General features: G+C 33.6%; 4 protein-coding genes across 5 annotated transcripts; 1 reads left to right on the forward strand and 3 right to left on the reverse strand.

Annotated features, from left to right (window-relative positions):
• Positions 1–862: 862 nt before the first annotated feature.
• LOC111431186 (methylsterol monooxygenase 1-2) lies at positions 863–5,716 on the reverse strand. The gene is made up of 5 exons (XM_023067745.1): positions 5,222–5,716; positions 4,805–5,127; positions 2,006–2,153; positions 1,880–1,912; positions 863–1,224 (listed from the first exon to the last, which is right to left on the reverse strand). Exons 1-5 carry the CDS (start codon positions 5,549–5,551, stop codon positions 1,156–1,158), a joined length of 903 nt encoding a protein of 300 aa, XP_022923513.1. The 5' UTR covers positions 5,552–5,716; the 3' UTR covers positions 863–1,155.
• Positions 5,717–13,509: 7,793 nt separating this feature from the next.
• LOC111431220 (protein cornichon homolog 4-like) lies at positions 13,510–16,677 on the forward strand. 2 transcript variants are annotated; one of them, XM_023067809.1, is made up of 5 exons: positions 13,510–13,650; positions 13,769–13,864; positions 14,696–14,877; positions 16,032–16,154; positions 16,243–16,677. In XM_023067809.1, exons 2-5 carry the CDS (start codon positions 13,793–13,795, stop codon positions 16,274–16,276), a joined length of 411 nt encoding a protein of 136 aa, XP_022923577.1. In that variant the 5' UTR covers positions 13,510–13,650; positions 13,769–13,792; the 3' UTR covers positions 16,277–16,677. The 2 variants fall into 2 exon arrangements, with proteins under 2 accessions (XP_022923577.1, XP_022923576.1); XM_023067808.1 differs by having other exon boundaries at positions 13,784–13,864.
• Positions 16,678–16,708: 31 nt separating this feature from the next.
• On the reverse strand, positions 16,709–17,782 carry LOC111431005 (nucleolin-like). Its single transcript, XM_023067493.1, has 2 exons — positions 17,312–17,782; positions 16,709–16,732 (listed from the first exon to the last, which is right to left on the reverse strand). The coding sequence occupies exons 1-2, from the start codon at positions 17,780–17,782 to the stop codon at positions 16,709–16,711; spliced, it is 495 nt and encodes a 164-aa protein (XP_022923261.1).
• A 2,140-nt stretch (positions 17,783–19,922) lies between these two features.
• LOC111431031 (AT-hook motif nuclear-localized protein 1-like) lies at positions 19,923–22,468 on the reverse strand. The gene is made up of 6 exons (XM_023067522.1): positions 22,395–22,468; positions 21,966–22,305; positions 21,093–21,160; positions 20,875–21,006; positions 20,587–20,748; positions 19,923–20,433 (listed from the first exon to the last, which is right to left on the reverse strand). Exons 2-6 carry the CDS (start codon positions 22,285–22,287, stop codon positions 20,194–20,196), a joined length of 924 nt encoding a protein of 307 aa, XP_022923290.1. The 5' UTR covers positions 22,288–22,305; positions 22,395–22,468; the 3' UTR covers positions 19,923–20,193.
• Positions 22,469–22,780: the final 312 nt, after the last annotated feature.

Here is a 22,780-nt window from a genome sequence, read left to right on the forward strand (position 1 = left end):
TTGAATTTTTTGATTTAAAAAAATTCAATTCGGTTTGTGGATTGACATTTTTATTTTTTGTGGATTAACCCGACCAACCCGAAAATAAGGTTACAACTCAACTCAACCCTACCATACTTTTAAAATTGAGAGAGTTGAAAATGAAGATCTAGGAACAATGAACAAAAATATATGTGACTTGTAAATATTTCGTAATTCAATTTTATGAGATTTTAGTTATTAATGTACTGTAAGTGAATAAGTATAATTTTTAAAATAGTAATAGGCAATGATAAAATAATTAAGAATAACTTAAAATAATTGAAAGTGCACTTCCCTTTTTATTTTTATTGACTCAATCATAATACTTTTTATTGACTTAATCATAATACTTTTTATTGACTTAATCATAATACTTTTTATTGACTTAATCATAATACTTTTTATTGACTTAATCATACGATCTTCATAGTACTTTGCTTGCTCTTATTGACTCAGTACTTTGTTTGGAGCAATTCTAAGTTGAGAGATCCAAATTTCCTAGGATGCATGTGAGTGAGGAAAAAATATGTTAGAAGGGCTCGTGTTGGTTTGTGGAGATAGTCTTCAGGAGTAAGTAGTATAACCATGTTGTAGAGGATGTTCGGGAATATTGGGGCCTATAAAGGCACGAATTCTTTGAAGTAATAATTTAAAACATAAATAAAGGTTTGAAAAAGGTGAATCAAATCAGAATACCATTCTTTTGAAATCATAACTCATATAAACAAATATAATGTTTTAATCTCCAAGAACACATCATTTTGTTTTTGTCTTTATTTTTATTTTTTTTTTATTAGGAAGTTTTTAAGCATTATGCTTAATTCTTATTACAAACAATATATTTATTTAACATAAAAGCATTAAATTTCACAACCAGAATACATATTTATATTACCAGTTTTGTCTGCACAATAAGGTTAAACCCACACACATAGCCACGGGAGAATATGACTTCTCTGCCTCGACATATTAAGCTAACAAAAATTAAACTTTTTTTATAGACCCCATGTTAATTTCCTTCCCATCCCACTCCCTAACTACCTCGTCGATGAGACCACGTAACATTGCTACCGACACGAAAAAAAACCCCCCATCCTTCAAAACATGAATATCCCTCGTTCCCCGATTCATCGTCTAGTCCACTTTAACATCTTCGGCTGTGCTGTAGTATGATCCTTCACTGCTTTTCACTTCTTCCTTCAACTGATTCCACCACCAACAAACAATTAGAACACACAATGATTTAACAGGTACGGGGTAGCCGGTTAAAAAGAACAAAGGAAATAGATTTGATGTAACAGCCCAAGCTGCCCACCGTTAGTAGATATTGTCCGTTTTAGCCACTTGCGTATCCCGTTAGTCTCATGGTTATCAAATGTGTCTGTTAGGGAGAGGTTTCCACATCCTATGAGGAATGCTTTGTTCCCCTCTCCAACCGACGTGAGATCTCACAATCTACCCCCTTAGGGACCCAGCGACATCACTGGGACACCGCCCGGTGTCTGGCTTTAATACCATTTGTAACAACCCAAACCCACCGCTAACAAATATTGTCCATTTTAGCCTGCTACGTATCGCTGTCAGCATCACGGTTTTAAAACACGTCTGTTAGGGAGAGGTTTCCACACCCAATAAGGAATGCTCCGTTCCCCTCTCCAACCAATGTGGGATCTCACATTTGATCCAACCAAATATAGTTAAACTAGCAATCCCAAGGCCACGCAATCGAAGCAAGCTCATAGATGAGTATATCTAATGTCCAGTTGGAGAAAACATGAAATCAATGCAAGCTCACGACATCATATACAATCAATTTTCGGGGTGAAGGTGGGGGCGGAGGCGAAAACAAAATGCTTACCTTCTTAAGGATCTTCTTTTGATAGCGATACCCCTGAGGAAGTAAACAAACGAGTAACTTTTATGAGCATGGTTTAACTGGAAGAACAAGTGGGAGGTAAAATTATAAGAGGAGCAGCATAACTACCTTGTCAGTTCCGTAAATATAATCACAGTAGGTAAATACTGAAGCAAAGTTGCTATGGCTTTGTCCTCCAACATAGTGATGGTAATCATGATGGTCCGAACCACCGTAAAATGGTATGAATTTCGTTAGACTCCAGGGGAAATCATACCTGAATATGAATATAATATGTATGAATAAAACCAGGGATGATCTCAACAGGCCATCATAAAAGCACAATCTCAGAGAAAAGCAGAGGAGGAAAAGAAAAAGAACACACTAAAAGGAAGATAAATGATGTATTTTGTCCTCTTTAGGCTTTCCAACCATGTCTTCTAAGAAAGATTTTCACACCCTTATAAAGAATGCAATCATTCTTCTCTCCAATCGATGTGGAATCTTACAATCCATCCCCTTTGACGCCCAGCGACCGCGAGTAGATATTATCTTCTTTGGGATTTTCCCTCCCTCAAGGTTTTTAAAACGCGTCTGCTAGAGAGAAGTTTTCACACCCTTATAAAGAATGCACTTGTTCTCTCCAATCGATGTGAGATCTCAAAGTATGATTGTATTACGATTTTAGTCTCTATGGTTTGCACTTGACTTCAACTTGATCTCTATAGTTTTAAAAGTTTATTATAGTCCCTCTAGTTTGGTATACCTCCCATAACATCTCTAGTAGTGTAACAACTCAAGCCCACCGCTAGCAGATATTGTCCTTTTTGGATTTCCCTTATGGATATCCCCTCATGGTTTTAGAATGCGTCTACTGGAAAAGGTTTCCACACCCTTGTAAAAAATGTTTCATTTTCCTCTCCAATCGAGGTGGGATCTCACAAGTAGTAAGTTTAAGTCGACATGGTAAAGAGAGAAAACAGTAGATTTTGGAGATATGCAGTAAGGCTTACCCATTAAACCATCATTCCTCTCATTCACATCGATAGAAAACATAATACAAAGGGAAAGTCCAAAGAAGTCAATAGTTCAACTTCAGATTATTGATGTGAGTTTCTTCATTTTTAAAATTTTTTCGACTTTCTCGTTAGCACCAAAAGTTATACAACAACTTTCCATCAATGTGCATACGAATCTCAATATTTCTGTGAAAGAGACAAAACAATTAAACTTCAGGGATATAAAATAATAACACATAAAGTTATTCGAGTTCAGCCAAGGGCTAAAGGGATGTTCAGCCACAGGAAACCCACCAAGAGTGAAGCTATGTCCTACATGACCAAAGAAATGATTGTCTGACACCGCATTTGTTCCCAGCCATAAGCCTGACATCAATTATTTTTCGTTTCTGACCAACTAAACAATTTGGAGGTCAAATCAATGGATTCTTATTTGAGTAAGCTGGCCCTTTGAGATGTCAATTTACTTTTGTTACCTCTACACTCCTCTAAAACGATTGAGCCAACATGAATAACAGAGCTTCTCGATTCTTCTGAGGAGGAAGAGGAACAATACAATTGAATAAGGTTGGTTTATTGAAAAGCTGAGTTTATATAATTTATTTGTGTTCAGAACGTACTGAGTGGTAGATTATTGTAACAGCCCAAGCCCACCGCTAGCAGATGGGCTTTCCCGTCGGGTTTCCCTTCAAAGTTTTCAAAACACTGTCTGCTGGGGAAAGGTTTCCACACCCTTATAAAGAATGCTTCGTTCCCCTCTCGAGGTGGGATCTCACAGTTATGGAAACTTGGATTCGTATAACTAGTGGGTTTATGTAACCCAGGGAATTAACAAACTCGTAGATCAAAATAAGCAAACCGTATGCTAGAATATGTTAGGCTTCTTAACCCAAGTTACACGAGTCTAACCCGTGAGCACCCTATATGTCTACTCCATCGGGCTAGAAGCAATTCTCTAAAGATTTCTTTCTACACAACAGCTCCGAACTTCCTTTCATTTCCCAACAATCCCAAGGTTATGAAATCTTAACAATGAGATCGAAAAGGTGAAGCCCCAAAAACAACTACAATGGAGTAAGATACAGAAGATCGGGAATGATCGTGAGCTAAAGGCTCCCCTGAAGTGAAGAATGTTTGAACCAAGAAGGTTCGGTTATAATCATGTTCATGATCTTTGCCCACCGATATCATCACACATTGACACAACCACGTCGTTGTTTTTCCTTTCCTCATACACGAATCTCATTCTTCACTAAAAACTATAGTCTAATACACCTACGGTCCCACTAATCAGAGAAAGTAAAGTCAAATGTTAGCACACAAAGCCTAATACAAAATTGAGAAGAAAAAAATAACAATACTCAATACTAGCTACTTCATAGCATGTTAAATCATGGATCTTGAAATGATATCCATAAGCTTAAAGCATAAAGGGGTAGTGGGCCCTATAATAAGTTTAGTATACAAGAATCAAGCTTCATAGCTAAGCTTCTCATAGAAGATATATACACCCCCTTACGATAAATTCAAAGGAATATCGAGCTTTCACACAGCTGTATGAAGAATGTGGAAGCTGAAAAAGTTGATGCTAGACAACTCAAAGAAGGGTAAATTTAACCCTTTCAATATTTCTCAACACAAAACTTCAAACTTCGTTATATCAAGTTAGTAGGATCAATCATTCAGCATGCAATAAATTCATACAGTAATGATGGAACTCCATATAGATAAAATATATATATATATATATATATATAATGAGGAAAAGGAAATCAAGATTAAAAGAGAAGAAAGCAATAGAGCAGATCTCGGTCGTAGTCAAAAAAGAGGTAAGCCCACCATTCAAGATCCTTCAGATTAAAAGTACTTTTAACACAGTGTGAGAGAGATATAGCTTTAGAATTCATACCCACTATGCGTGTCAATGGCCTCAATCTGCCTTAGCGCAATCCACAACCAGAAGGTGATCATATGACCAGGAACCATAGCAGGACCAAGAAAAGAGGGGATTCCAAGGATCAAAACCTCCGCCCAATGAGCGTAAGGAGCTGCAAATCCAATAGGAGCAGTGTATTCATGATGAACTTGATGGATATTCTCATACCCCCATTTGCAATGGAGGAATCTATGAATCCAATAATTGGTATAATCCTCCACCATGAAATACACCACCAATTGAGAAACAATTTCCCAACCAGAAGGCAATGGCAAACCCGTCCTGATTCCAATCATCTAATGATCCAAGAGAAACCGAAAAACAATCTCAAAATCAAAATCCTAAATCAACAAGAGGGTAGAAATCGCGAAATCGAAACCCGAGATTCACCTGAATGGAAGGGAATGAGACGAGCTGAAGAGGACCAACAACAAGGAAGAACATGCGCATAACATCCTTGTAGCAGCGGAAGATCTCGGAAAATGGCAACCGGACTTTGGGCTGAATTTTGTACTTGTGAATCCCGGAGGCGTGCAAGATCTCGAGAAAGATAAGGGGAAGGGGAATAAAGGAGAAAATCAAGAACAGGAAGAGAATGTTATGGCAAAAGAGGAAGTAATCGGACTTGTCGTGGGAGTAGTTGAACCAGAGGGTCTCGAAGAAGGTGAGATTGCGGCCAAGCGCAAGCTGGGCGGCGGAGAGGGAGTGGAAAGGCAACATTGGGTGGAGGAATCCGGCGGAGAGAGGGTGGGCGGCGGTGAATGGGTTGAGGAGCGGCGGAAAGGGGCGGAGGATGGAGAAACAGTTAAAATAATGCGGGAATTTTGAAAGGAAAGGAGAGGAAGAGCGTGAAATCCTATGGATTCAATGTTTGTTTATTGTGTTGTAATATTTATATGTGAGTGAGGCTAAGAACGCCATCCACTCCCTTCCAAATCTTTTCACATGCCTAAAATACCATTTCTTTTTCTTTTTTTTTTAAATCTTAAAAAACTTTCTATTCTAATAATACTCCCGTCCTTTTAAAAATTGAGTTAGTTATAACCGTTAATAGATATTATCTGTCTGTTTGGTTACCTCACCTCTATCATATATTTTCGGGTTTCCCTCTCTTCATTGGCACAACGTTGGCTTTCTGGCTCTAATACTATTTGTACGCCTACTGCTATTAGATATTGTCTAGTTCTTCTCTCTTATCTAGCAGACGTTAGCTCATTACATATTGTCGTCAACAACATGTCTACAAGAGAGATGTTTTCATTCTTTATAAAGAATGCTTCATTCTTCTGGCTTATTGATGAGAGATCTCACAGTCACTGACCCGAACGAAAAGTTTGGACCTACATGTACACATTCGTTTCATATTCCTATTTTTTATTTCAATGATTGTTTTGAAATATTTGTAAAATATTTTCATTGAAGAGTAGAAAAAAAAAAAAAAAAAAAATAAGATGCAAAGGCTCATGCCACCGGCTAGTAGACATTGTTCCTTTTTGGTTTTTTCTTTTCAGGTTCCCCTCAAGATTTTTAAAACCCGTATGCTAGAGAGAGATTTACATACCCTTACAAAGAGTGTGAGAGATTGTGAGAGATTTACATACCCTTCAATCGACATGGGATCTCACATAAGATTAGGGTCTATAATAGAATATTGAAAAAATGAGTGACGGAGACACCTGAGTAAAAGAGAGGTATATGAATAAACCGATCCCACATCCACCATGTCACAAGAGAATATTCGAAACTATCAATCTGGATGGTTTCATTTCTATTTTACGCATTAATTTTCATCTTAGGGACAAATCTGTAATTTTAAACCGATATTATTAAGGGTTATCAAATTCCAATAAATTCAATTAAAAGGTGAGTTAATAATATTAATACTCTCTATATCTATTTTTTATTTTACTACGTTTTATTATTATTATAACTTAGAATCACAATTAAAAAGGGTAAATTGAAACTAAAGGACAAAGACAACTAAGGTGAGCTGGCATGCTGTGTTGGCCAAGATGTACAGCTGTGTTGGGGATGACACTCGCTCGCCAAGTCAGCTCTGTCATGTGGAAAAAAAAAAAAAAAAAAAAAAAGGCCTTTATGTATATATTCATTGAATATTTAGGGAAGAAAAAAAAAATCTTTTTAAATTTTAAGTAAATATATACATTTTCAATATTATTTAGCCTATAATTTAAAAAATGTCTCGTCCGTCCACGTGGCTATCCTCTTACTTCGTAATTTTGCATTCACGAGACTACTTGGGTCATAATCAATTTATTAAATAAAATTTTCTCTTATTATAAGTACGTAATTTAATATCATTTTTCTATTATAGTTTCGATATTTATTTTTCTTAAGTTTGATATGTAACATGTCAACTAACGAACAAAATTTTCTCATTACTTTTGGTTCAACGATCGTGTGTTTTTTCGAACAATCCAATTTATATTGGCAACAAGTCTCGAAAACATTCTCGACAAAGATAAATTCAGTTTTTCTTACTACCATTATAACGTTAAATATTATTTTTTTCAAATTTATTATCCAGTCAGCCCTTTGATATAAATTTAACGCTTCTTTTATACATATAATATTTAATTTTGTGCTTAGTATACTACTAAACTTTTTATTTTGTATCCAATAAAATCATGAATTTTTTTAAAAAATCAAAATATTTATTATATATAAAATAAAATAAAATAAAAACTAGAGTTTATTAGATAATTTTTTAATATTAATTTTTTTTTACGAACTAAATTTATAATTTAACATTAAAAAAAATATAAATATAAAAAATAAAAGTAGCTATAAATATCAGTTTATAGACCCAAAATAGTTTATATTAATTATGATTTTGAAATTGTGAGTTATGAAGTAATAAAAAAGGCTAAGGATCTATAATCTTTAACCTATGGTTTAATTTGACAATTAATTTCTATTTATTGAATTTAAAATTATAACAATATTTTAAAGTTAATTCAAATATAGATTATTTATTTAAGTTATTTTCATTTAATTTCATTTAAAATTAGTTTACAAAATAATGTAAATAAAATTATTTTCTCAAAAAAAAAAAAAAATATATATATATATATATATATATAGTATTAATTTTAATTGATACTAATTTTAGAATTTAAATCTATCGTATCGTAGATGAGTTATTCTAATTAAACTTAATTATTCCATTGTACACTATAATTAATTATATATTACCTTTTGAATTGACAGCTCAAATTAAATTAGTTTAGCTTCTTTTAATCATCTTAATTATTGTGCTCATTTATGTAGTTTTTAATATCATCTACTTTCCTACCATCATTAAAACGACCACGAACAATTTATTTCTAATTAGTTATAATTAATAAAAAAAAATTAAACGTATTTTTAAATTTTCAAAAAAGATATTAAAAATACCCTTATAGTTCATTTTAGATGAAATTTTGTTTAAAAAATATCCTTAAATTTTTTTATAGTATTTAAAAAATACGGTAGAATTTAAAAAATTTCATTAATATCCTTTAAATTTTTTAAAAAGTTAAAAAATATAGTACTTCAAATTTTTTAAAAGTTTAAAGATATTTTTAAAACAACCTATTAATTATTTTTTTTAAAAATCAATAATAAAGATATTTTAAAATTATTATTATTATTATTATTATATTATTTTAGTTTAAGTATATTTATTCAACAAAATATCGACCTAACTTACTCTAACCAGCTATAGAAGGACGTATACATTAAGTTTTAGTTATTATGCAATAGGTACGTTGATAACTAATTTTTTATAAAATAATTTAAAAAAATAAAAATTACGAGACACAACGCAACTCAACTCAAAAAAATAAATGGTAGAGTTGTGAATAATCATTGGAGTCACCAACCCAATTAACTTGGATTTTTGGATTGGTTTAAAAAATTCTCTCCACCCAACCCATATACACCGACACTAGCAGATCACACTACAAACAGTAAAAAAAACTAAAATTTTTAGACCAAGAAAAAACCAATAAACGGATAATTATGAATCCAAAATTTACCATCTAAAAATAGTATCCCGATTGAAATTCATGATTTGCGCCGTTATAATAATTTTTTTTAAAGAGAAAAAGATAAAAACAAAGAAAACGACGAGAGCCGCCAAAGTTTGACCAATTGACTTTTTGAGAGATACGAAAATTATTATTTATTTAGATATATATATATAGTCACGCTCAATCATCAAAAAAGACTAAAATGACATTGTCATACACGATACAAACACCATCATTCTTTCATCCATCGATTATTTTCGACTTTTCACATCATCCCCCACAACCCTTTTTAATCATACCATTTCTTTAAATTATTGCTTGATTACGAGATTTCACCAATCTTCACTTCTTTTTATCCCGTTCTAAATATCTATCCAATTTGCATTTTTATTACCAAAATAAAAAAAAATTATATTATAGAAATTTAAATATATATATATATATAATTGAGTGGGATTTATTATAATAGATTTAATTAATAAAAATATCATTCAAATTTGCACTCTCTTACGAAAATATTCAACTTTAAAAAGTTTTAATAATATCTTTAAAATTAAAAATAATATATATAACATATTTACTGTTAGTTTTAAAAAAAAATTATAGAAATCGATAATATTTTGTTTGAAAAATATCTTAATATACAGCTAATACTCTGTTTAAAAAATACCAACAAAATTTCAAAAGGAGCATTAACACACTTTACCCTTATAAAAAAAAATTATCTTATTTGTCAATATATGGACGAAAATCGTCTATCGACATGTCATAGATTATCTACCGACGGTTTAATGTTACTTTGGATAGTTCATGAGTATTTCAGAAACGAGGTACTAATGGTAAATATATTATTTTTAAAAAAAAAAATTTAAAGATATTTTTAAAATAAAGTACTAAACGTTTCTATTCGAAACCGTAATTTGAAATTTCTTCACAGTTTAAGAGTATTTTTGAGATTTTTTTTTTGAATTTAAAGATAATATTCAAATTTTTAAAAGTGTATGGTATTTACTTTTATTAATTTAGCCTTTAAAATAGCATTAACGTAAATTAATCACTTGGTAAAAATTCAGTAGGTAAATGATATTAACAAAATCTTTTTAGATAAAATAAATGGTAAAAACAATCTATTTTCTATAATTGAAATCCATCATGCGTCACATCAATTATAATTTTTTATTTAAATGAAAAATATAAACAACTTCTAAAATAAGAAGGGTAAGAAAATTACTTTATGGTAAAATAAAAGTTAAAAAAAAAAGAAAAAGTAAAAAAAAGGGTAAAAAGGTTGAAGAGGACATAAGTAGAGGTCGAAATTCAATTATATAAATATAGAGAACCCAAAGTTCAAATATTAAAAGTTAATTATGAATAATGGGCCCACCATTCATTGTGAGAGATCTTTAGTGGGGCCCATTTTAACCTAAATACATGCATTGCAGCGAATCATTTTCATAATATTTTTTTTACTTTTTAAATAAATTATAAAATATTTTTTAACAGTAGTTAGAGTTAATAATAAGATGAAATAAATATAAATATATATAATAAATTAAAATATTTTATTCAAATCATATGCATTATAAGTGTTCATATGACTCGATAACCCGATAAACCTAGATTACCCAACCCAAATTATAAAGGATGAGTTAGGCTGGATTTTTTTTTTTCCGTTTGGGTTGAGTTGAATTTTTGAAAAATCGAAAATTCGAATCGTTTGTAGGTTGACTTTTTTTTATCGGGTCAACCCAACCAATCGAAAAATAGGGTTACTACCTAACCACCCATACTTTTAAACAAATTTAGAATATTTAGATGCACTGTCGCTTGTAAATGTTTGATATTTGACTTTTTAAACGCAACCCAATGCAACCCAACCCAACCCGATGGGTTGAGTTGCGTTATGAACTATATTCGGTGCTTAGGTAACCAACCCACCAACCCGAAATTGGTCTAAAAACTTTTTTTAACCTATTCGAGGCAACCTGTATACACTCGTGATATGAGTTAGATTAGATTGATCGAGTTTTTTAGATTATAAAATAAAGTATGCGGGGTCGGGAATCATGAAATGCAATCCGAAAACCTAGGGGAAAGTGAATGTGGGTAACTATTGCTCTTCATGTGTTTCTCTAAAGACAAAAGTTGGTCTTGGTTGGGTATTTCAAAATTTGCATTTTCATGATCATTGCTTCAATTATATCTTTGTTTGTGGCCAAAAAGAAAAAGAAAAAAAAAATACTAATTTGCATGCAAATGGGTTTTTTTTGTACTTTAGATTTGAATGAATTGATATGAACATGCATGCCTTGAAGTTTGATGATTAAGCATGCTAATTCAAATGCATTGCCCATGTGAAATTTTACCCAAATCTTTCGTGTTTTGATCTCTTTTTCGACATTGCATGTGGCTCGATTTTTTCGAGATTCATTTGCATAGTCACTATGGTGCACGTCGTTATACGTTCGCTAGCTTTGAGGTAGGATTGTTCAAAAAACTCGATAATAATCTAAACAAATATGATCCATCTAATCCAATCTGTACGGTTTTGGTTGAGTTGTGAATAAATGAAAACTTTATGAATTGGGTTGGTTCGTGAGTTTCCCTAAAATTAGATTGAGTTGAATCTACACCCCTATATTCACTCAAAAAAGCATGTAAAAGAGGTTTGGAACAGGCATGCAACCATGGACAACGTGTCCTGGACAAGTAAGAATGGGATATCTGTCATGCGGCCATTGACAACACGCCTTGGACATGCATGACGGTGATATCCTCTCCCACTCAATTGGTTGACGTCCCTGTCAACTAACTTGGACAAGCAAGACTGGGACATCTGTCATGCTTTAGGTAAGCATGACCGTGACATCTCTTGTCAACTGACTCGGACAAGCAATACTGAGACATCTGTCATGCTTTAAGTAAGCATGACTGGGACATCAATTCGAATTTATTGTTAATTTTAAAAGATATATTTTTTAAAAGATATACTCAAATTGAGCTGCAAATTTAATTAAATGTCTAAATGTTTTACTTTTATTAAAAAAAATTGAATAAATAACCCGAACCAACTAAACACGAAAAATTTAAGGATTGTTTGGGTTGAGTAATGTTACGATACGACCCAACTCAACCTACAAATACTCGTGGCTTGAAGTATATACTACTAATTAAAAGGTTAGAGGTTTAAGTCTGTCGTCATGCACTCAATATCTTTACCATTAGCTTTAAATGAAAACGGTCTGTTTACGTACCAATTAGGATCGTTGCTTTTAAAAGCAAGTATAATGTTTCCAAATTAAATAATTCAAACATGTTTGAGGTATCCCGAACTTTGGAAGACAAACATTTAAAAAAAACAATCCAACCCTACGAAACTTTATTAGAAAAACACAATCATTCACGATGTTTGTAATTCCCATAGACAAGGAGCTTCATAACACAAAACATGTTAAAAGGAGAGGCCGGGTTGTCTTAACCCTACGTGTCATTTTCGTGTCACAACCTTACTTAAATCTTGGCGATTATTAAAAATATTCAGTAAGATACTCCTTTTTGTCACTTGCTCATGACTTGCCATAGATAAGGATTATCTAACTCGACACGAACTGACACATAAAGAAACTGTGTTTACTCTACTGACCGTTGATGATTAGTTCCCACACGCATCATTCATAGTGGCAAAAATAATACTTTGATTGCCATTAACAAAAGCCACCTCCTTTCGAGACCAACGTCTTTGCTGGCACACCGCCTTGTGTCTACCACTTTAGAACACAACCTTCTCGTTGGCATATTACCCCGTGTCTAGCTCTGATACCATTTGTAACGGTCTAAACCATAATTTTAAAACGGGTCTTAATAACGTTGTTCATATAACAAACATCCAGCGATTGCCCGAGCTCCTTAATTGAATAAAAAAGGTGGGATAGAATATTATCCATACATTCTTATATACAAAACTTAAATTCGATTCATTACTAGACAACACACTAACCAATCGAATGTGATGCTATTCACAAACCGATTGTAGTCGTCTCGCATGTTCGATTGCTAGTCGTGTTGCTTGTTGTTCATGATCTTACTGCCATTGAAGCTGGTTGTGTGGCGGCGTTGGAACCGCATGCATGCCTGTCAGACAATGCACGCCTCAAGAGTTGGGTTGGTTTTCAAACAACACCGAGAGTCCCTCGCTAAAGAAGAAGGGTTGTCCCTGACTCACCATGGTGTACGTTAGTATTTTATTTCAAAAATATTTTTTTTAATTTTTTTAAAATATTTTAAAAGTATTTCAACCTTTGAAAATATTTTTAAAATATCTTTAAATGTTAATTTTTTTTATTAATATCCTTAATTTTTTTAAAACCTACCCAAAAAAAATAATAATATTTGAAGATAATTTATGAGGTATCGATATACATTTTTCGTCAACAGTAAAAAAAATATTAATATATTTTTTTTTAATTTATGAGTATTTTTAAAAAATATTTTTTAAGAAAGAAAAAAAGAAAAAAAGAAAAAGGAAGATTGAATAAATATAAAAATAAAAAGAAGAAAATTGAAACAAACACTCCTAAAGAGATTTTAGTTTTTTTTTTTTTTTTTTTTTAATATAATTTAATAAAAAGAAAACCCTTTAAAATTTGATTTCCAATAGTGTCCCTGGAAATTTGACTCCCTAAACATACGGCGGCGTTCGTCAACGACGAGATCTTCCGGTCATCCAAATCCACTTTCGAGTTCATCTTTCACGGGGATCCTGCGTGAACCTCCGAGGACTGTAGCGTGAGTTTCCTGCCCTAATCTCTTTCTACTGCATCTTCACTTAGCCGCCATCTTTCTCGGCAATGGTGGTGCTTCAATCTCTCTGTTCGCCTTTAACCAAAAATCACTGATAATATAGCTTGATTGACCGCAGAAGAGGAGCATGGGGGATCTATTTGTGTGGCTTATATCATTCTTCTCCCTCGTTGCTCTTCTGATAGTCCTTGTTTATCAGGTAAATTCGAAACCCTGTCTCGTCTGTTTGTCTCGCATTGACTTCCGTTCGAGTTCGTTAAGTAGAATCAATTTGAATCGAAGACAGTTTATATCAAAATTTCGATGGCGGATACATTTCATACAATTTCTGAACATTAATTTTTAGTAGATTAGGATTTCGATTTGCGCTTTGTTCAGCTCGGAGATATTAGGGTTTAGCACAATTATAATTCACATATTCTTCTTCGCTTGTCAATTTGGAAACACTTTTAAAGAAAGTGTAGATTCGTTGTGCACCTTGGATTGGATTTATATTGATTGGATGTCGTGCTTTGTAGTTTTCTTGCTTTTCCCCAATTTCTTGAAAAGATTCTGAGGTCAGGATTTTCCTGGTGGTCAATTGCTGTAAGGTTATTTGTCAATACCTATCCTTTTGATCCCATTTCTTCTTAGTGAAGTATAACTAAAGCTAAAATTTAAGAATATATGGTATGCGACCCTTGGGCTGCTTTTATTTCATGGCATATATAATTGAAAGATTATGGATGCAATGAGTCATTATAACATGCTGACTGATTCCTAGTTTGAATATTTATTACGCCCAGAATTTATGTTGTTGATCTTCAGAATATCTGTTGGTAGAAGCTTAATTACCCAAGAGGCTGGCAATGTTAAGAAAAATTTAAACAACATTTTAGGACTTGTTCAATCAAGTCTTCCTTTTTGTATTTAAACATATCAATTTCCTATCTCTGAGCTTTTTACGTATGCAGGATCAAATATCAAGTTTTCGTTTTGAATTTATTGTTGTTTTTGTTGTCGTTTCATCGTCATTATTTTGTGTGTGTAGCTCATGTGCTTGGCGGATCTCGAGTTTGATTATATCAACCCCTATGACTCTGCTTCTAGAATAAATAAAGTGGTTATGCCGGAGTTCGTTGCTATAGGAGTTTTGTGCCTCTTCTATCTTTTAACAGGGCATTGGGGTATGTCAATGTTATGTGGACCGTACATATATTATAATGTGAGACTGTAAGTGTTTTCATCCATCACCTTTGATTGAACTTATGATCTAAATCAAGAACAATTTGTATGATTTGTATTGTATAATTCTTTCAACCAAAGAAACACATGATTTTGAACAGTTTTGACTGCATAAGATATTTACTTCTGATTTTGACCGTTTAATCGACATCCCATTGATTTGACATAGCTTAAGAAATACCAGATGTTAGAGTTGAGGATTATCCTTGAAGCTAAGATCTACTCTGTTGGGCTGGGCTTATTGTCAGAGCAGCATAGACCATGTTGGTATGTGGTTGTAAGCTGTGGCTGCTTACTAGTGTAGTTGGGATGTGATAGGGAACGCTAGTTAGAGAATATGTATCAGTTCTAATTACGCCTCTAATCCATTTTTTCGGACTACTGAATAACGACTGCCTTTGATGTATTATGTAAGGTATATGGTTGGAGCTTGCTTTATTTCCATCTCAGAAAATTCATGTGGTAGTGTAGAGTAGTTGCAGAACTTAGTTGAAAAACTAATTTACTATGCATTGCAGTCATCACATTCTGTATCTAATGGTATTCTTCAATTCTCAAGGAGAACTAGAATTAAGAATGCCAACTTTTAAGTTGTTTTTAATCGAGTGGTGAAGGCACCATTCAAAATATTTGAGGCAGAATCCTTCTTTGGCTCTATGATCGGGCGTATCGTATACTAGGGAAAGTAAGCATTCGGAATATTATGATATTTTGGTGATATAACTCTTAGCTCTTTACCAAATAACTGAAATTGTATTGAAATATAAATGGATAAAGGAATAGAATTAATGTCTCTCTATGTATTTGAGGTACTTAGAACATCCCTCTTGAGTATTCTCAAGCCTAACCAACTACAAGTATTTTCTACCTTCATTCATCCTTTCCCACTCCCTATATTGGTACCAACTCCTTTGTTAAATACTAATTTTCCCTTACCATTCCGAATCTAATAATATTACTAACAATTACCTCATACGGCCTTTCTATCGACCTTTACCAAGTCCGAACGATTGTCGACCACCAGATCCGCTGGTCTGCTACATTCACCCTAGCCCACAAGCACAAATCCTCGGCTCACTTCTGAAACACACCTTCATATGATCTGCATATCACTATACTCATTAGTCTGTTCTTGTGATCAGGTACCTACGAAGACAGTACCTGGTAGATGTTACAGAGATATTCAATATGCTAAACTGGGAAAAGAAGCGACGGCTTTTCAAACTAGCCTATCTAGTTTTCCTCCTCTTCCTTTCTATATTTTGGTACTTCAATGTTATTGTTTGTTGTTTTTTTAGAATCTTAAATAGTTAAATGCCTCTCTGACCGAATTCGCCTGATTTGTAATTGCAGGATGATATACTCTGCTTTGGAAGATGATGAATAAATAGAAACAACTGCTTGCATGCTGATGCCATCAGTTGTGAGTTGAATTCTATCCTTAAAGTACCTTCTTAGAAGCTGCTGCACTTTGCAGATATCAATGACATTCTTGTTGAGCCGGGAACTTCGTTAAGTGCCAATACTGTTCTGTTAGGTACTTTTCATGGTTGAAATATGAATGATGTCTCTCTCTCTCACACACACACCACCAGCACTCACAATTTAGGAATGGCGGTTACATTATAATGTTGCTCTATGGTGGAAGTCTCACATTCTTTAGTTATTGTTTCTTGTAATTCTTCTTCTTGTAGCAAGTAGAAAATCATGTTTGAGAACATTATTTATATATTTTTAGACAGGATAAAGAGATTGTTTGTTGATGAAAGTATTTCTTTTCAAGTGGAACGATGCTACATTAACTTTAGGAAAGAACAGTCTAGTATGAATGATGTCCAGTTTCCTTCAAGAACAACACACAAAAATGCATAAGAGCATTGGACTCAACTGTGTAATGTCTGCAAAACATGTATTCTTGGATCGAAACAAAAGAATTTTTAACATGGATGTGTAGGAGAGCATGACATTGGATGAATTGCTTAGGGTTTTGTGTTGCTTAGTTGATCATAGCTCTCATAGCTCAACTTATTAAGTGTATTCTGGGATGCTAATAGCATCGTGAAATGTTTTATAACGTAAGTAGCATGTCATCTTTATCGAGTGGATTATCGATTCAATTTTTAAATGAATAGTCTTTTCAAAACGATTCTAAATTGCTCTTAAAATAGAAATCTATTAGAATATTATACAGAAGATGAGATTTGAAATCATATGGTTGTGGCTAATTTATTTTGACATCGTGCAATAATAAAAACTCGATCAAATGAGTAGCAAGATTATGAATGGAAAAGGGGTTTGGGAAGAACATAATTTTAATTTAATTTCAATCACTATAACAAATTTGAAAAAATAAATTGTCTCTCAACTTCTCTTCTCTCCATCTCTTGTTTTCCTTAGCTATGAATTCTTCTATCCTCCTCACCAATTCCTCTTCTTCTTCCTCCTCTTCGTCATCCCACCGCTCGGTTTCATCTTTGTCAACACTGTCATTATCTTCATCTTCCTCATTCGATTGTTCAATTTCATCTCCATCTCTATCTTCATCTTCATCAAAACCGTCATTATCTGCATCTTCTTCATCTTCCTCGTTCAATTGTTCAATTTCATCTCTGTCTCTATCTATTTTCTCATTTTCACTACTATCAGCATTTTCGTCTTCATCATCTTCTCTTTTATCTTCGTCTTCCTCACGAGCACTAAATTCAGCGTCTTGACAAAGCTTATGATAGGAAGGTTGAAGAAGACATCGTGGCTCATGATTTCGAACCGTTACGAGAAGAATCATAAAGTTGAAGATTGAGAAAATGATATAAGGACTACCAAAAAGGTGAGATGGGTTTGATGATACCCACAAAAGCACCACCACCACCAAAATAGGTACCAATCCCACCATAATTCTCATCCCCAAATAACTCCTCTCATTGCTATTTATACTTCCCTCATTATATATAATCTAATCTTTTTAAATATTCAAATTTCATTTTTTTTAGGAAATAGACTTCCGAGGACGAGTTCAAACTCAAAGATAGTCGTTTACAATATAAACAAATTTTACGAGATTCATCGAAGTTAGGTAGACTGTCCTATAAGATTCCTTGAAGTTTGCATCCGATTGACGTATAAAAGATAAATTCATTACTCTTAAAAGGTCGTAAGCAAGATCGAGAATGACATAACACGAGAGACAAATTATAAAATTTCTCAATTCAACAAACAGTGAGGAAAATTAAACCCGTCAATATTGAAAAAGGTAAAAGAGCGTATAGAATTTTAATTTAGGTATCTTGTTGTGAAGCAATGAAAGCTTGCAAGGGATTATTTGTTGTTCAAGTAAAATGGAGGAAAATCAAATCCATTGTTCTTGCATTAATATAAGGTAGCAAATTTTTATAATCTTGGCCTTAAAGACTTTTCCTAAAGAAACAAAATTTTGCCCATTTGAGGAATGTATTTATTTAAACCTATATCGCTTGGATCGTAAGAAACTGTTCTTAAAACAAGGCCGTTTTGTGTGAATTGAACATCGTTATCCTGTTTCGTTATGCAATCCAACTGTGATTTTGTGTTGATTGTAAATTAAGGTCTTACGAATGCTTAAGATATGTTAGGTTTAAGCACTTTAAAAGTCGTTCTAAATAAATTCGTAATCTAATGGTAAACATAATTTCTCGATTGATATAGAATTGTCATGTCGAGTTTGATCTAAAGATAATTAGATGCTCGAAAAGTTTAACCTTAATGCATGTTTACTTTTAGTTTTGATTGGTGTAGAGCCAATGAGTTCGATTGAACATTGTGACAAAACATTCGTTCAGTGATTTTGGCACGGGATGTTTTAGAAATGGGATACTGTAGGATCGAGTCAATTCAATGATGACATCTATTGCCATTCCAACTTTCGGTTCCTTCTCTTTTTATGGTCATGAATGTATGAATAAGACACATTTTTTTGTGGTTTGCTTCGGAATAAAACAATTAGAATTGGGTTTGTTGAATTAAAATGTGTTATCCATATAGGCTTTCAGTGGAGAAGATCGATCAACTCAAGACAAAGAGGAATGTATATATACTTTTTAGCTATTCAGCTCTCGTAATAGATAATAACAACTATGTCAGTGTGAGACCCCACATCGGTTGGAGAGAGGAACGAAACATTTTTTTATAAGGGTGTGGAAATCTCTCATCAAGAGACGCGTTTTAACCTTGAGGGGAAGCTCAAGAGGGAAAACCCAAATAGAACACCATCTACTAGCAGTGGGCTTGAACCGTTACAATCGGATAAATGAATTTGAGACAACTTTTAAAGTCTTGAGGATATCACAGAATGAAATAGCCAAATAGGCCCATATCTGTTAGCCCAAATAGGAGTGTTATAGAGTCGGACAAATGAATTTAAAACGCGTTTTAAAACCTTGAGGGGAAGTCCAGAAGCCCAAATAGGACTGTTACAGAGTCGGACAAATGAATGTAAGACACGTTTTAAAACCTTGAGGGGAAACCCAGAAGCCCAAATAGAACTGTTACAGAGTCGGACAAATGAATTTAAGACGCGTTTTAAAACTTTGAGGGAAGCCTAGAAGCCCAAATAGGACTGTTACAGAGTCGGACAAATGAATTTAAGACGCGTTTTAAAACCTTGAGGGGAAGTCCAAGGAAAAGCTCAAAAAAGACAATATTTGTTAGCAGTAACTTTAAGACATGTTTTGAAATGAATTTAAGACGTTTTAAAACTTTGAAGGGAAGCCAAGGAGTGGAAGCCTAAGACAATATTTGCTAGCAGTGGGTTTAAGACACATTTTAAAACTTTGAAGAGAAGCCTAAGGGAAAACTCAAATAAAATAATATCAGCTAGCGGTCGGTTTAAGACATGTTTTAAAACCTCGAAAGGAAGTCCGAAGAGAAAGCTCAAATAAGACAATATTTACTATTGGCGGGTTTGGGCTTTTACAATTGGACAAGGCTGTTACACTCGAACAAATGAATTTATGACGTATAGAAGCCCAAAATATCTCGAGAAAAGATGAACAGATATCTTAATCAATCAAATTCAAAGATTGGATTTAGAACTTTGATGATGTATTAAACTATATTCTACATTACATGACATAGCTGCAATCTAAACGATTATGACCTAAAACTAAACGAACGTATCAAAACAAGAACAAAAATTGAAAATTGATACTAATGGTAACAAAGAGTAGTCAGTTGTTAATCAACGTAAAACGAAGAACAACACCTACCCAAATCGAAGCTCGACGACGATGTGGTTGATGCGATCGAACAATAATACGATACTGGTATTTCTTAACCACTAGTTATCGGTACATTGATATCAGTTGGTTGACTCTTCAAATCTGGAACTAAAGGTGACCACGTTTCAGCACGAAGGGAAGATGTTGTCGTCGTCGTTGTCGTTGTTGTCATGTATGATTTCGGTTCAACACTCGAAATTGGAAAAACGGAAACCGGTAATATAACATCTTGTTTCGGCTTCTTCGGCTTTTGCTCGTGTTGGTTCCCAAATATAAAGCTTCCTACTACCACCTGAATTTGTCAAAGTTGTCGGGGAGAAGAAATAGTTAAGAATTAGGTGGTGGGTTGATTTCGACTAATTTATGTGCTCGGTGATAAATTAGAAGTTCGAGTTCTAAGACTAAATGGACTAATGAACCACGAATAAGAGAAAAAAAAACATACTTGAACCGGACTTGCAGCTACTAACAAACCAACAACTCCGCCACCAACAATGCGTCCGTCTGGACTCGCTAACGAGACACTCATTCCACCAGTTCTACTCTTTGTTCCCGCATTATCGCTCGGCATGAACGATCCCGACAACGACAGTATCTCAAAACGACCCTGTAAACAAAAGAAAGAGAGTTCCGTCTTATGATCAACAGTAACAATCACCATATTCATACTTCATAAAACAATTGCAAACTAGAATGTTCGTTAAACAAACAGATCTTTGTATAAAGATACAACCTCATATGTTAATGTTCCTCCAGAAGAATCGGGTTGACGAAGAGTGACGCTCGAAATCACACCGTTAGCAGAGAGAATACAAATGGCTCGAGGTCCTTGTTGAGAAAATGAGAGAACCTTCATCGTAACGTCCTGAAAATAACACATCGAACATCGCTATTACATCGAAATATAGAAACGTCGACTACAAACATTGTGTTTTAAGGTAACAAAATTACCTCACCAGTGTTGACAGTGATGATATGGGGTGTGAAATTAGCTCCTACTGAACAAGGTACCCATTCACCTTCATAACAACCAAAATTAACCCCTTATTTATTTTAATAATAATAATAATAAATAAATAAATAAAAGAGACTTTAAAAATACATTTTAAACATTTTTAATTGCTTAAAATAAAACAAAATATTTTTAAATATTTACAAAATCAACCGTATAGATTGAGTTGGATTGAGTTCGAGAAATTTTTTTGAACCTATTGGACTGATTGACTCAATCAACCCAGTTCACAACCTAACCGTTGTGTTGTCGGGTTATTTTTTTTTAATTATTAAAAAATATCTATTTTAATAACTAAAATCTAATAAAATTTGAATATCAAATATTCAGGTGGTAGTACATCATTAATATCAGTTACAAACGTTAAATATTCTTAATATTCACAATAATCTTGAGTTGGATTCAAACCTTATTTTTGGGTTGGTGGGTCGGTCCCGTTGATAGGACCAAAAAAAATTCAACTTAGGAATTGACCCAAAATTTTCAATTTTACCATAATTCAACCTGACCTAAATCGAACAAAAATCGAGTTAAATAATCTTGAGTTGGGTTCTAACCCTATTTTTGGATTGGTGGGTTGGTCGGTTGATCCGACAAAAAAAAAAAAAAAGTACTTAGGAACTGACACAAATTTTTAATTTGACCGGAATTCAATCCAACCGAACAAAAATGGAGTTAAATAGTTTGAATTGATCCAATTCTCGAATCGTATGAACAGCTTTGTCCATAAATTTTTTAGGAACTAAAACTATGTTTTGAAATTACTTTTCCTATGATTCGAACTAACGCAGTTTAAGTCGAATTTTCGTTACCTAAATTCTCCGTTTCATATTTGGTTTTGCTCAACGAACTCGCCGGCCGCACTTTCCCACGTTTCTCCGCCGAGAAATCAATCACCGCCGACCGTGCAGGTGCCGACGTCGATATCGGCTTCGGCGACAGCGCCGCCGCATTCAACTTCCCGTCCGGCCCATACTTCCTCGGTCTTCCCCTCTTCTTCTTCCCCGCCACCGCCGCCGCAGAACTCACCGGACCGCCACCTTCCGGTGCCGGAGCTGCCATCTCAGGTCTCGGAGGACTTGATCCTGCAGCTGCAGTAGCCCCATTTCCGGCATCCCCTTCTCCTCCCTCCATGAATCTGTGTGGATTTTTCTGCAATTAAAACAAAACCCATTAATTTTTCAATCGAAAAATAAAATAAAATAAGCAAAATTAAAAGAAAAAATGGATTTTGATTTGACCTGCAAACAGAAAATACAAACACTGAGAGTGTTCCACTCAGCTCTGTTTTGTTGTTTGATAACAGAGATCAGAATTTAACACCAAAAACAGAGATCTTATTTTCCCCTTTTATATATATATATATATATATATATATATTTTTTTTTTTTTTTACATGGAAAATTTTTTTTTGTTAAGCTCAATAGAAATGAAAATTAAATTACCGATTTTTAACCGTAATTTTTGTGTTATATGTCGAGTGTTACCAGATGAAGAAAAAAGAAGATTATGACATCAATATACAGACGTACAGAAGACAACGATACACGATTGGTGCATATCGAACTATGTGAGAGTCGAGAAAGTACAAACGTCATACGGAGCTAAACTATTTACACTAATTATT

This window comes from Cucurbita moschata, unplaced genomic scaffold (assembly GCF_002738365.1).
Source record: "Cucurbita moschata cultivar Rifu unplaced genomic scaffold, Cmos_1.0 Cmo_Scf00035, whole genome shotgun sequence".
NCBI lineage: Eukaryota > Viridiplantae > Streptophyta > Magnoliopsida > Cucurbitales > Cucurbitaceae > Cucurbita > Cucurbita moschata.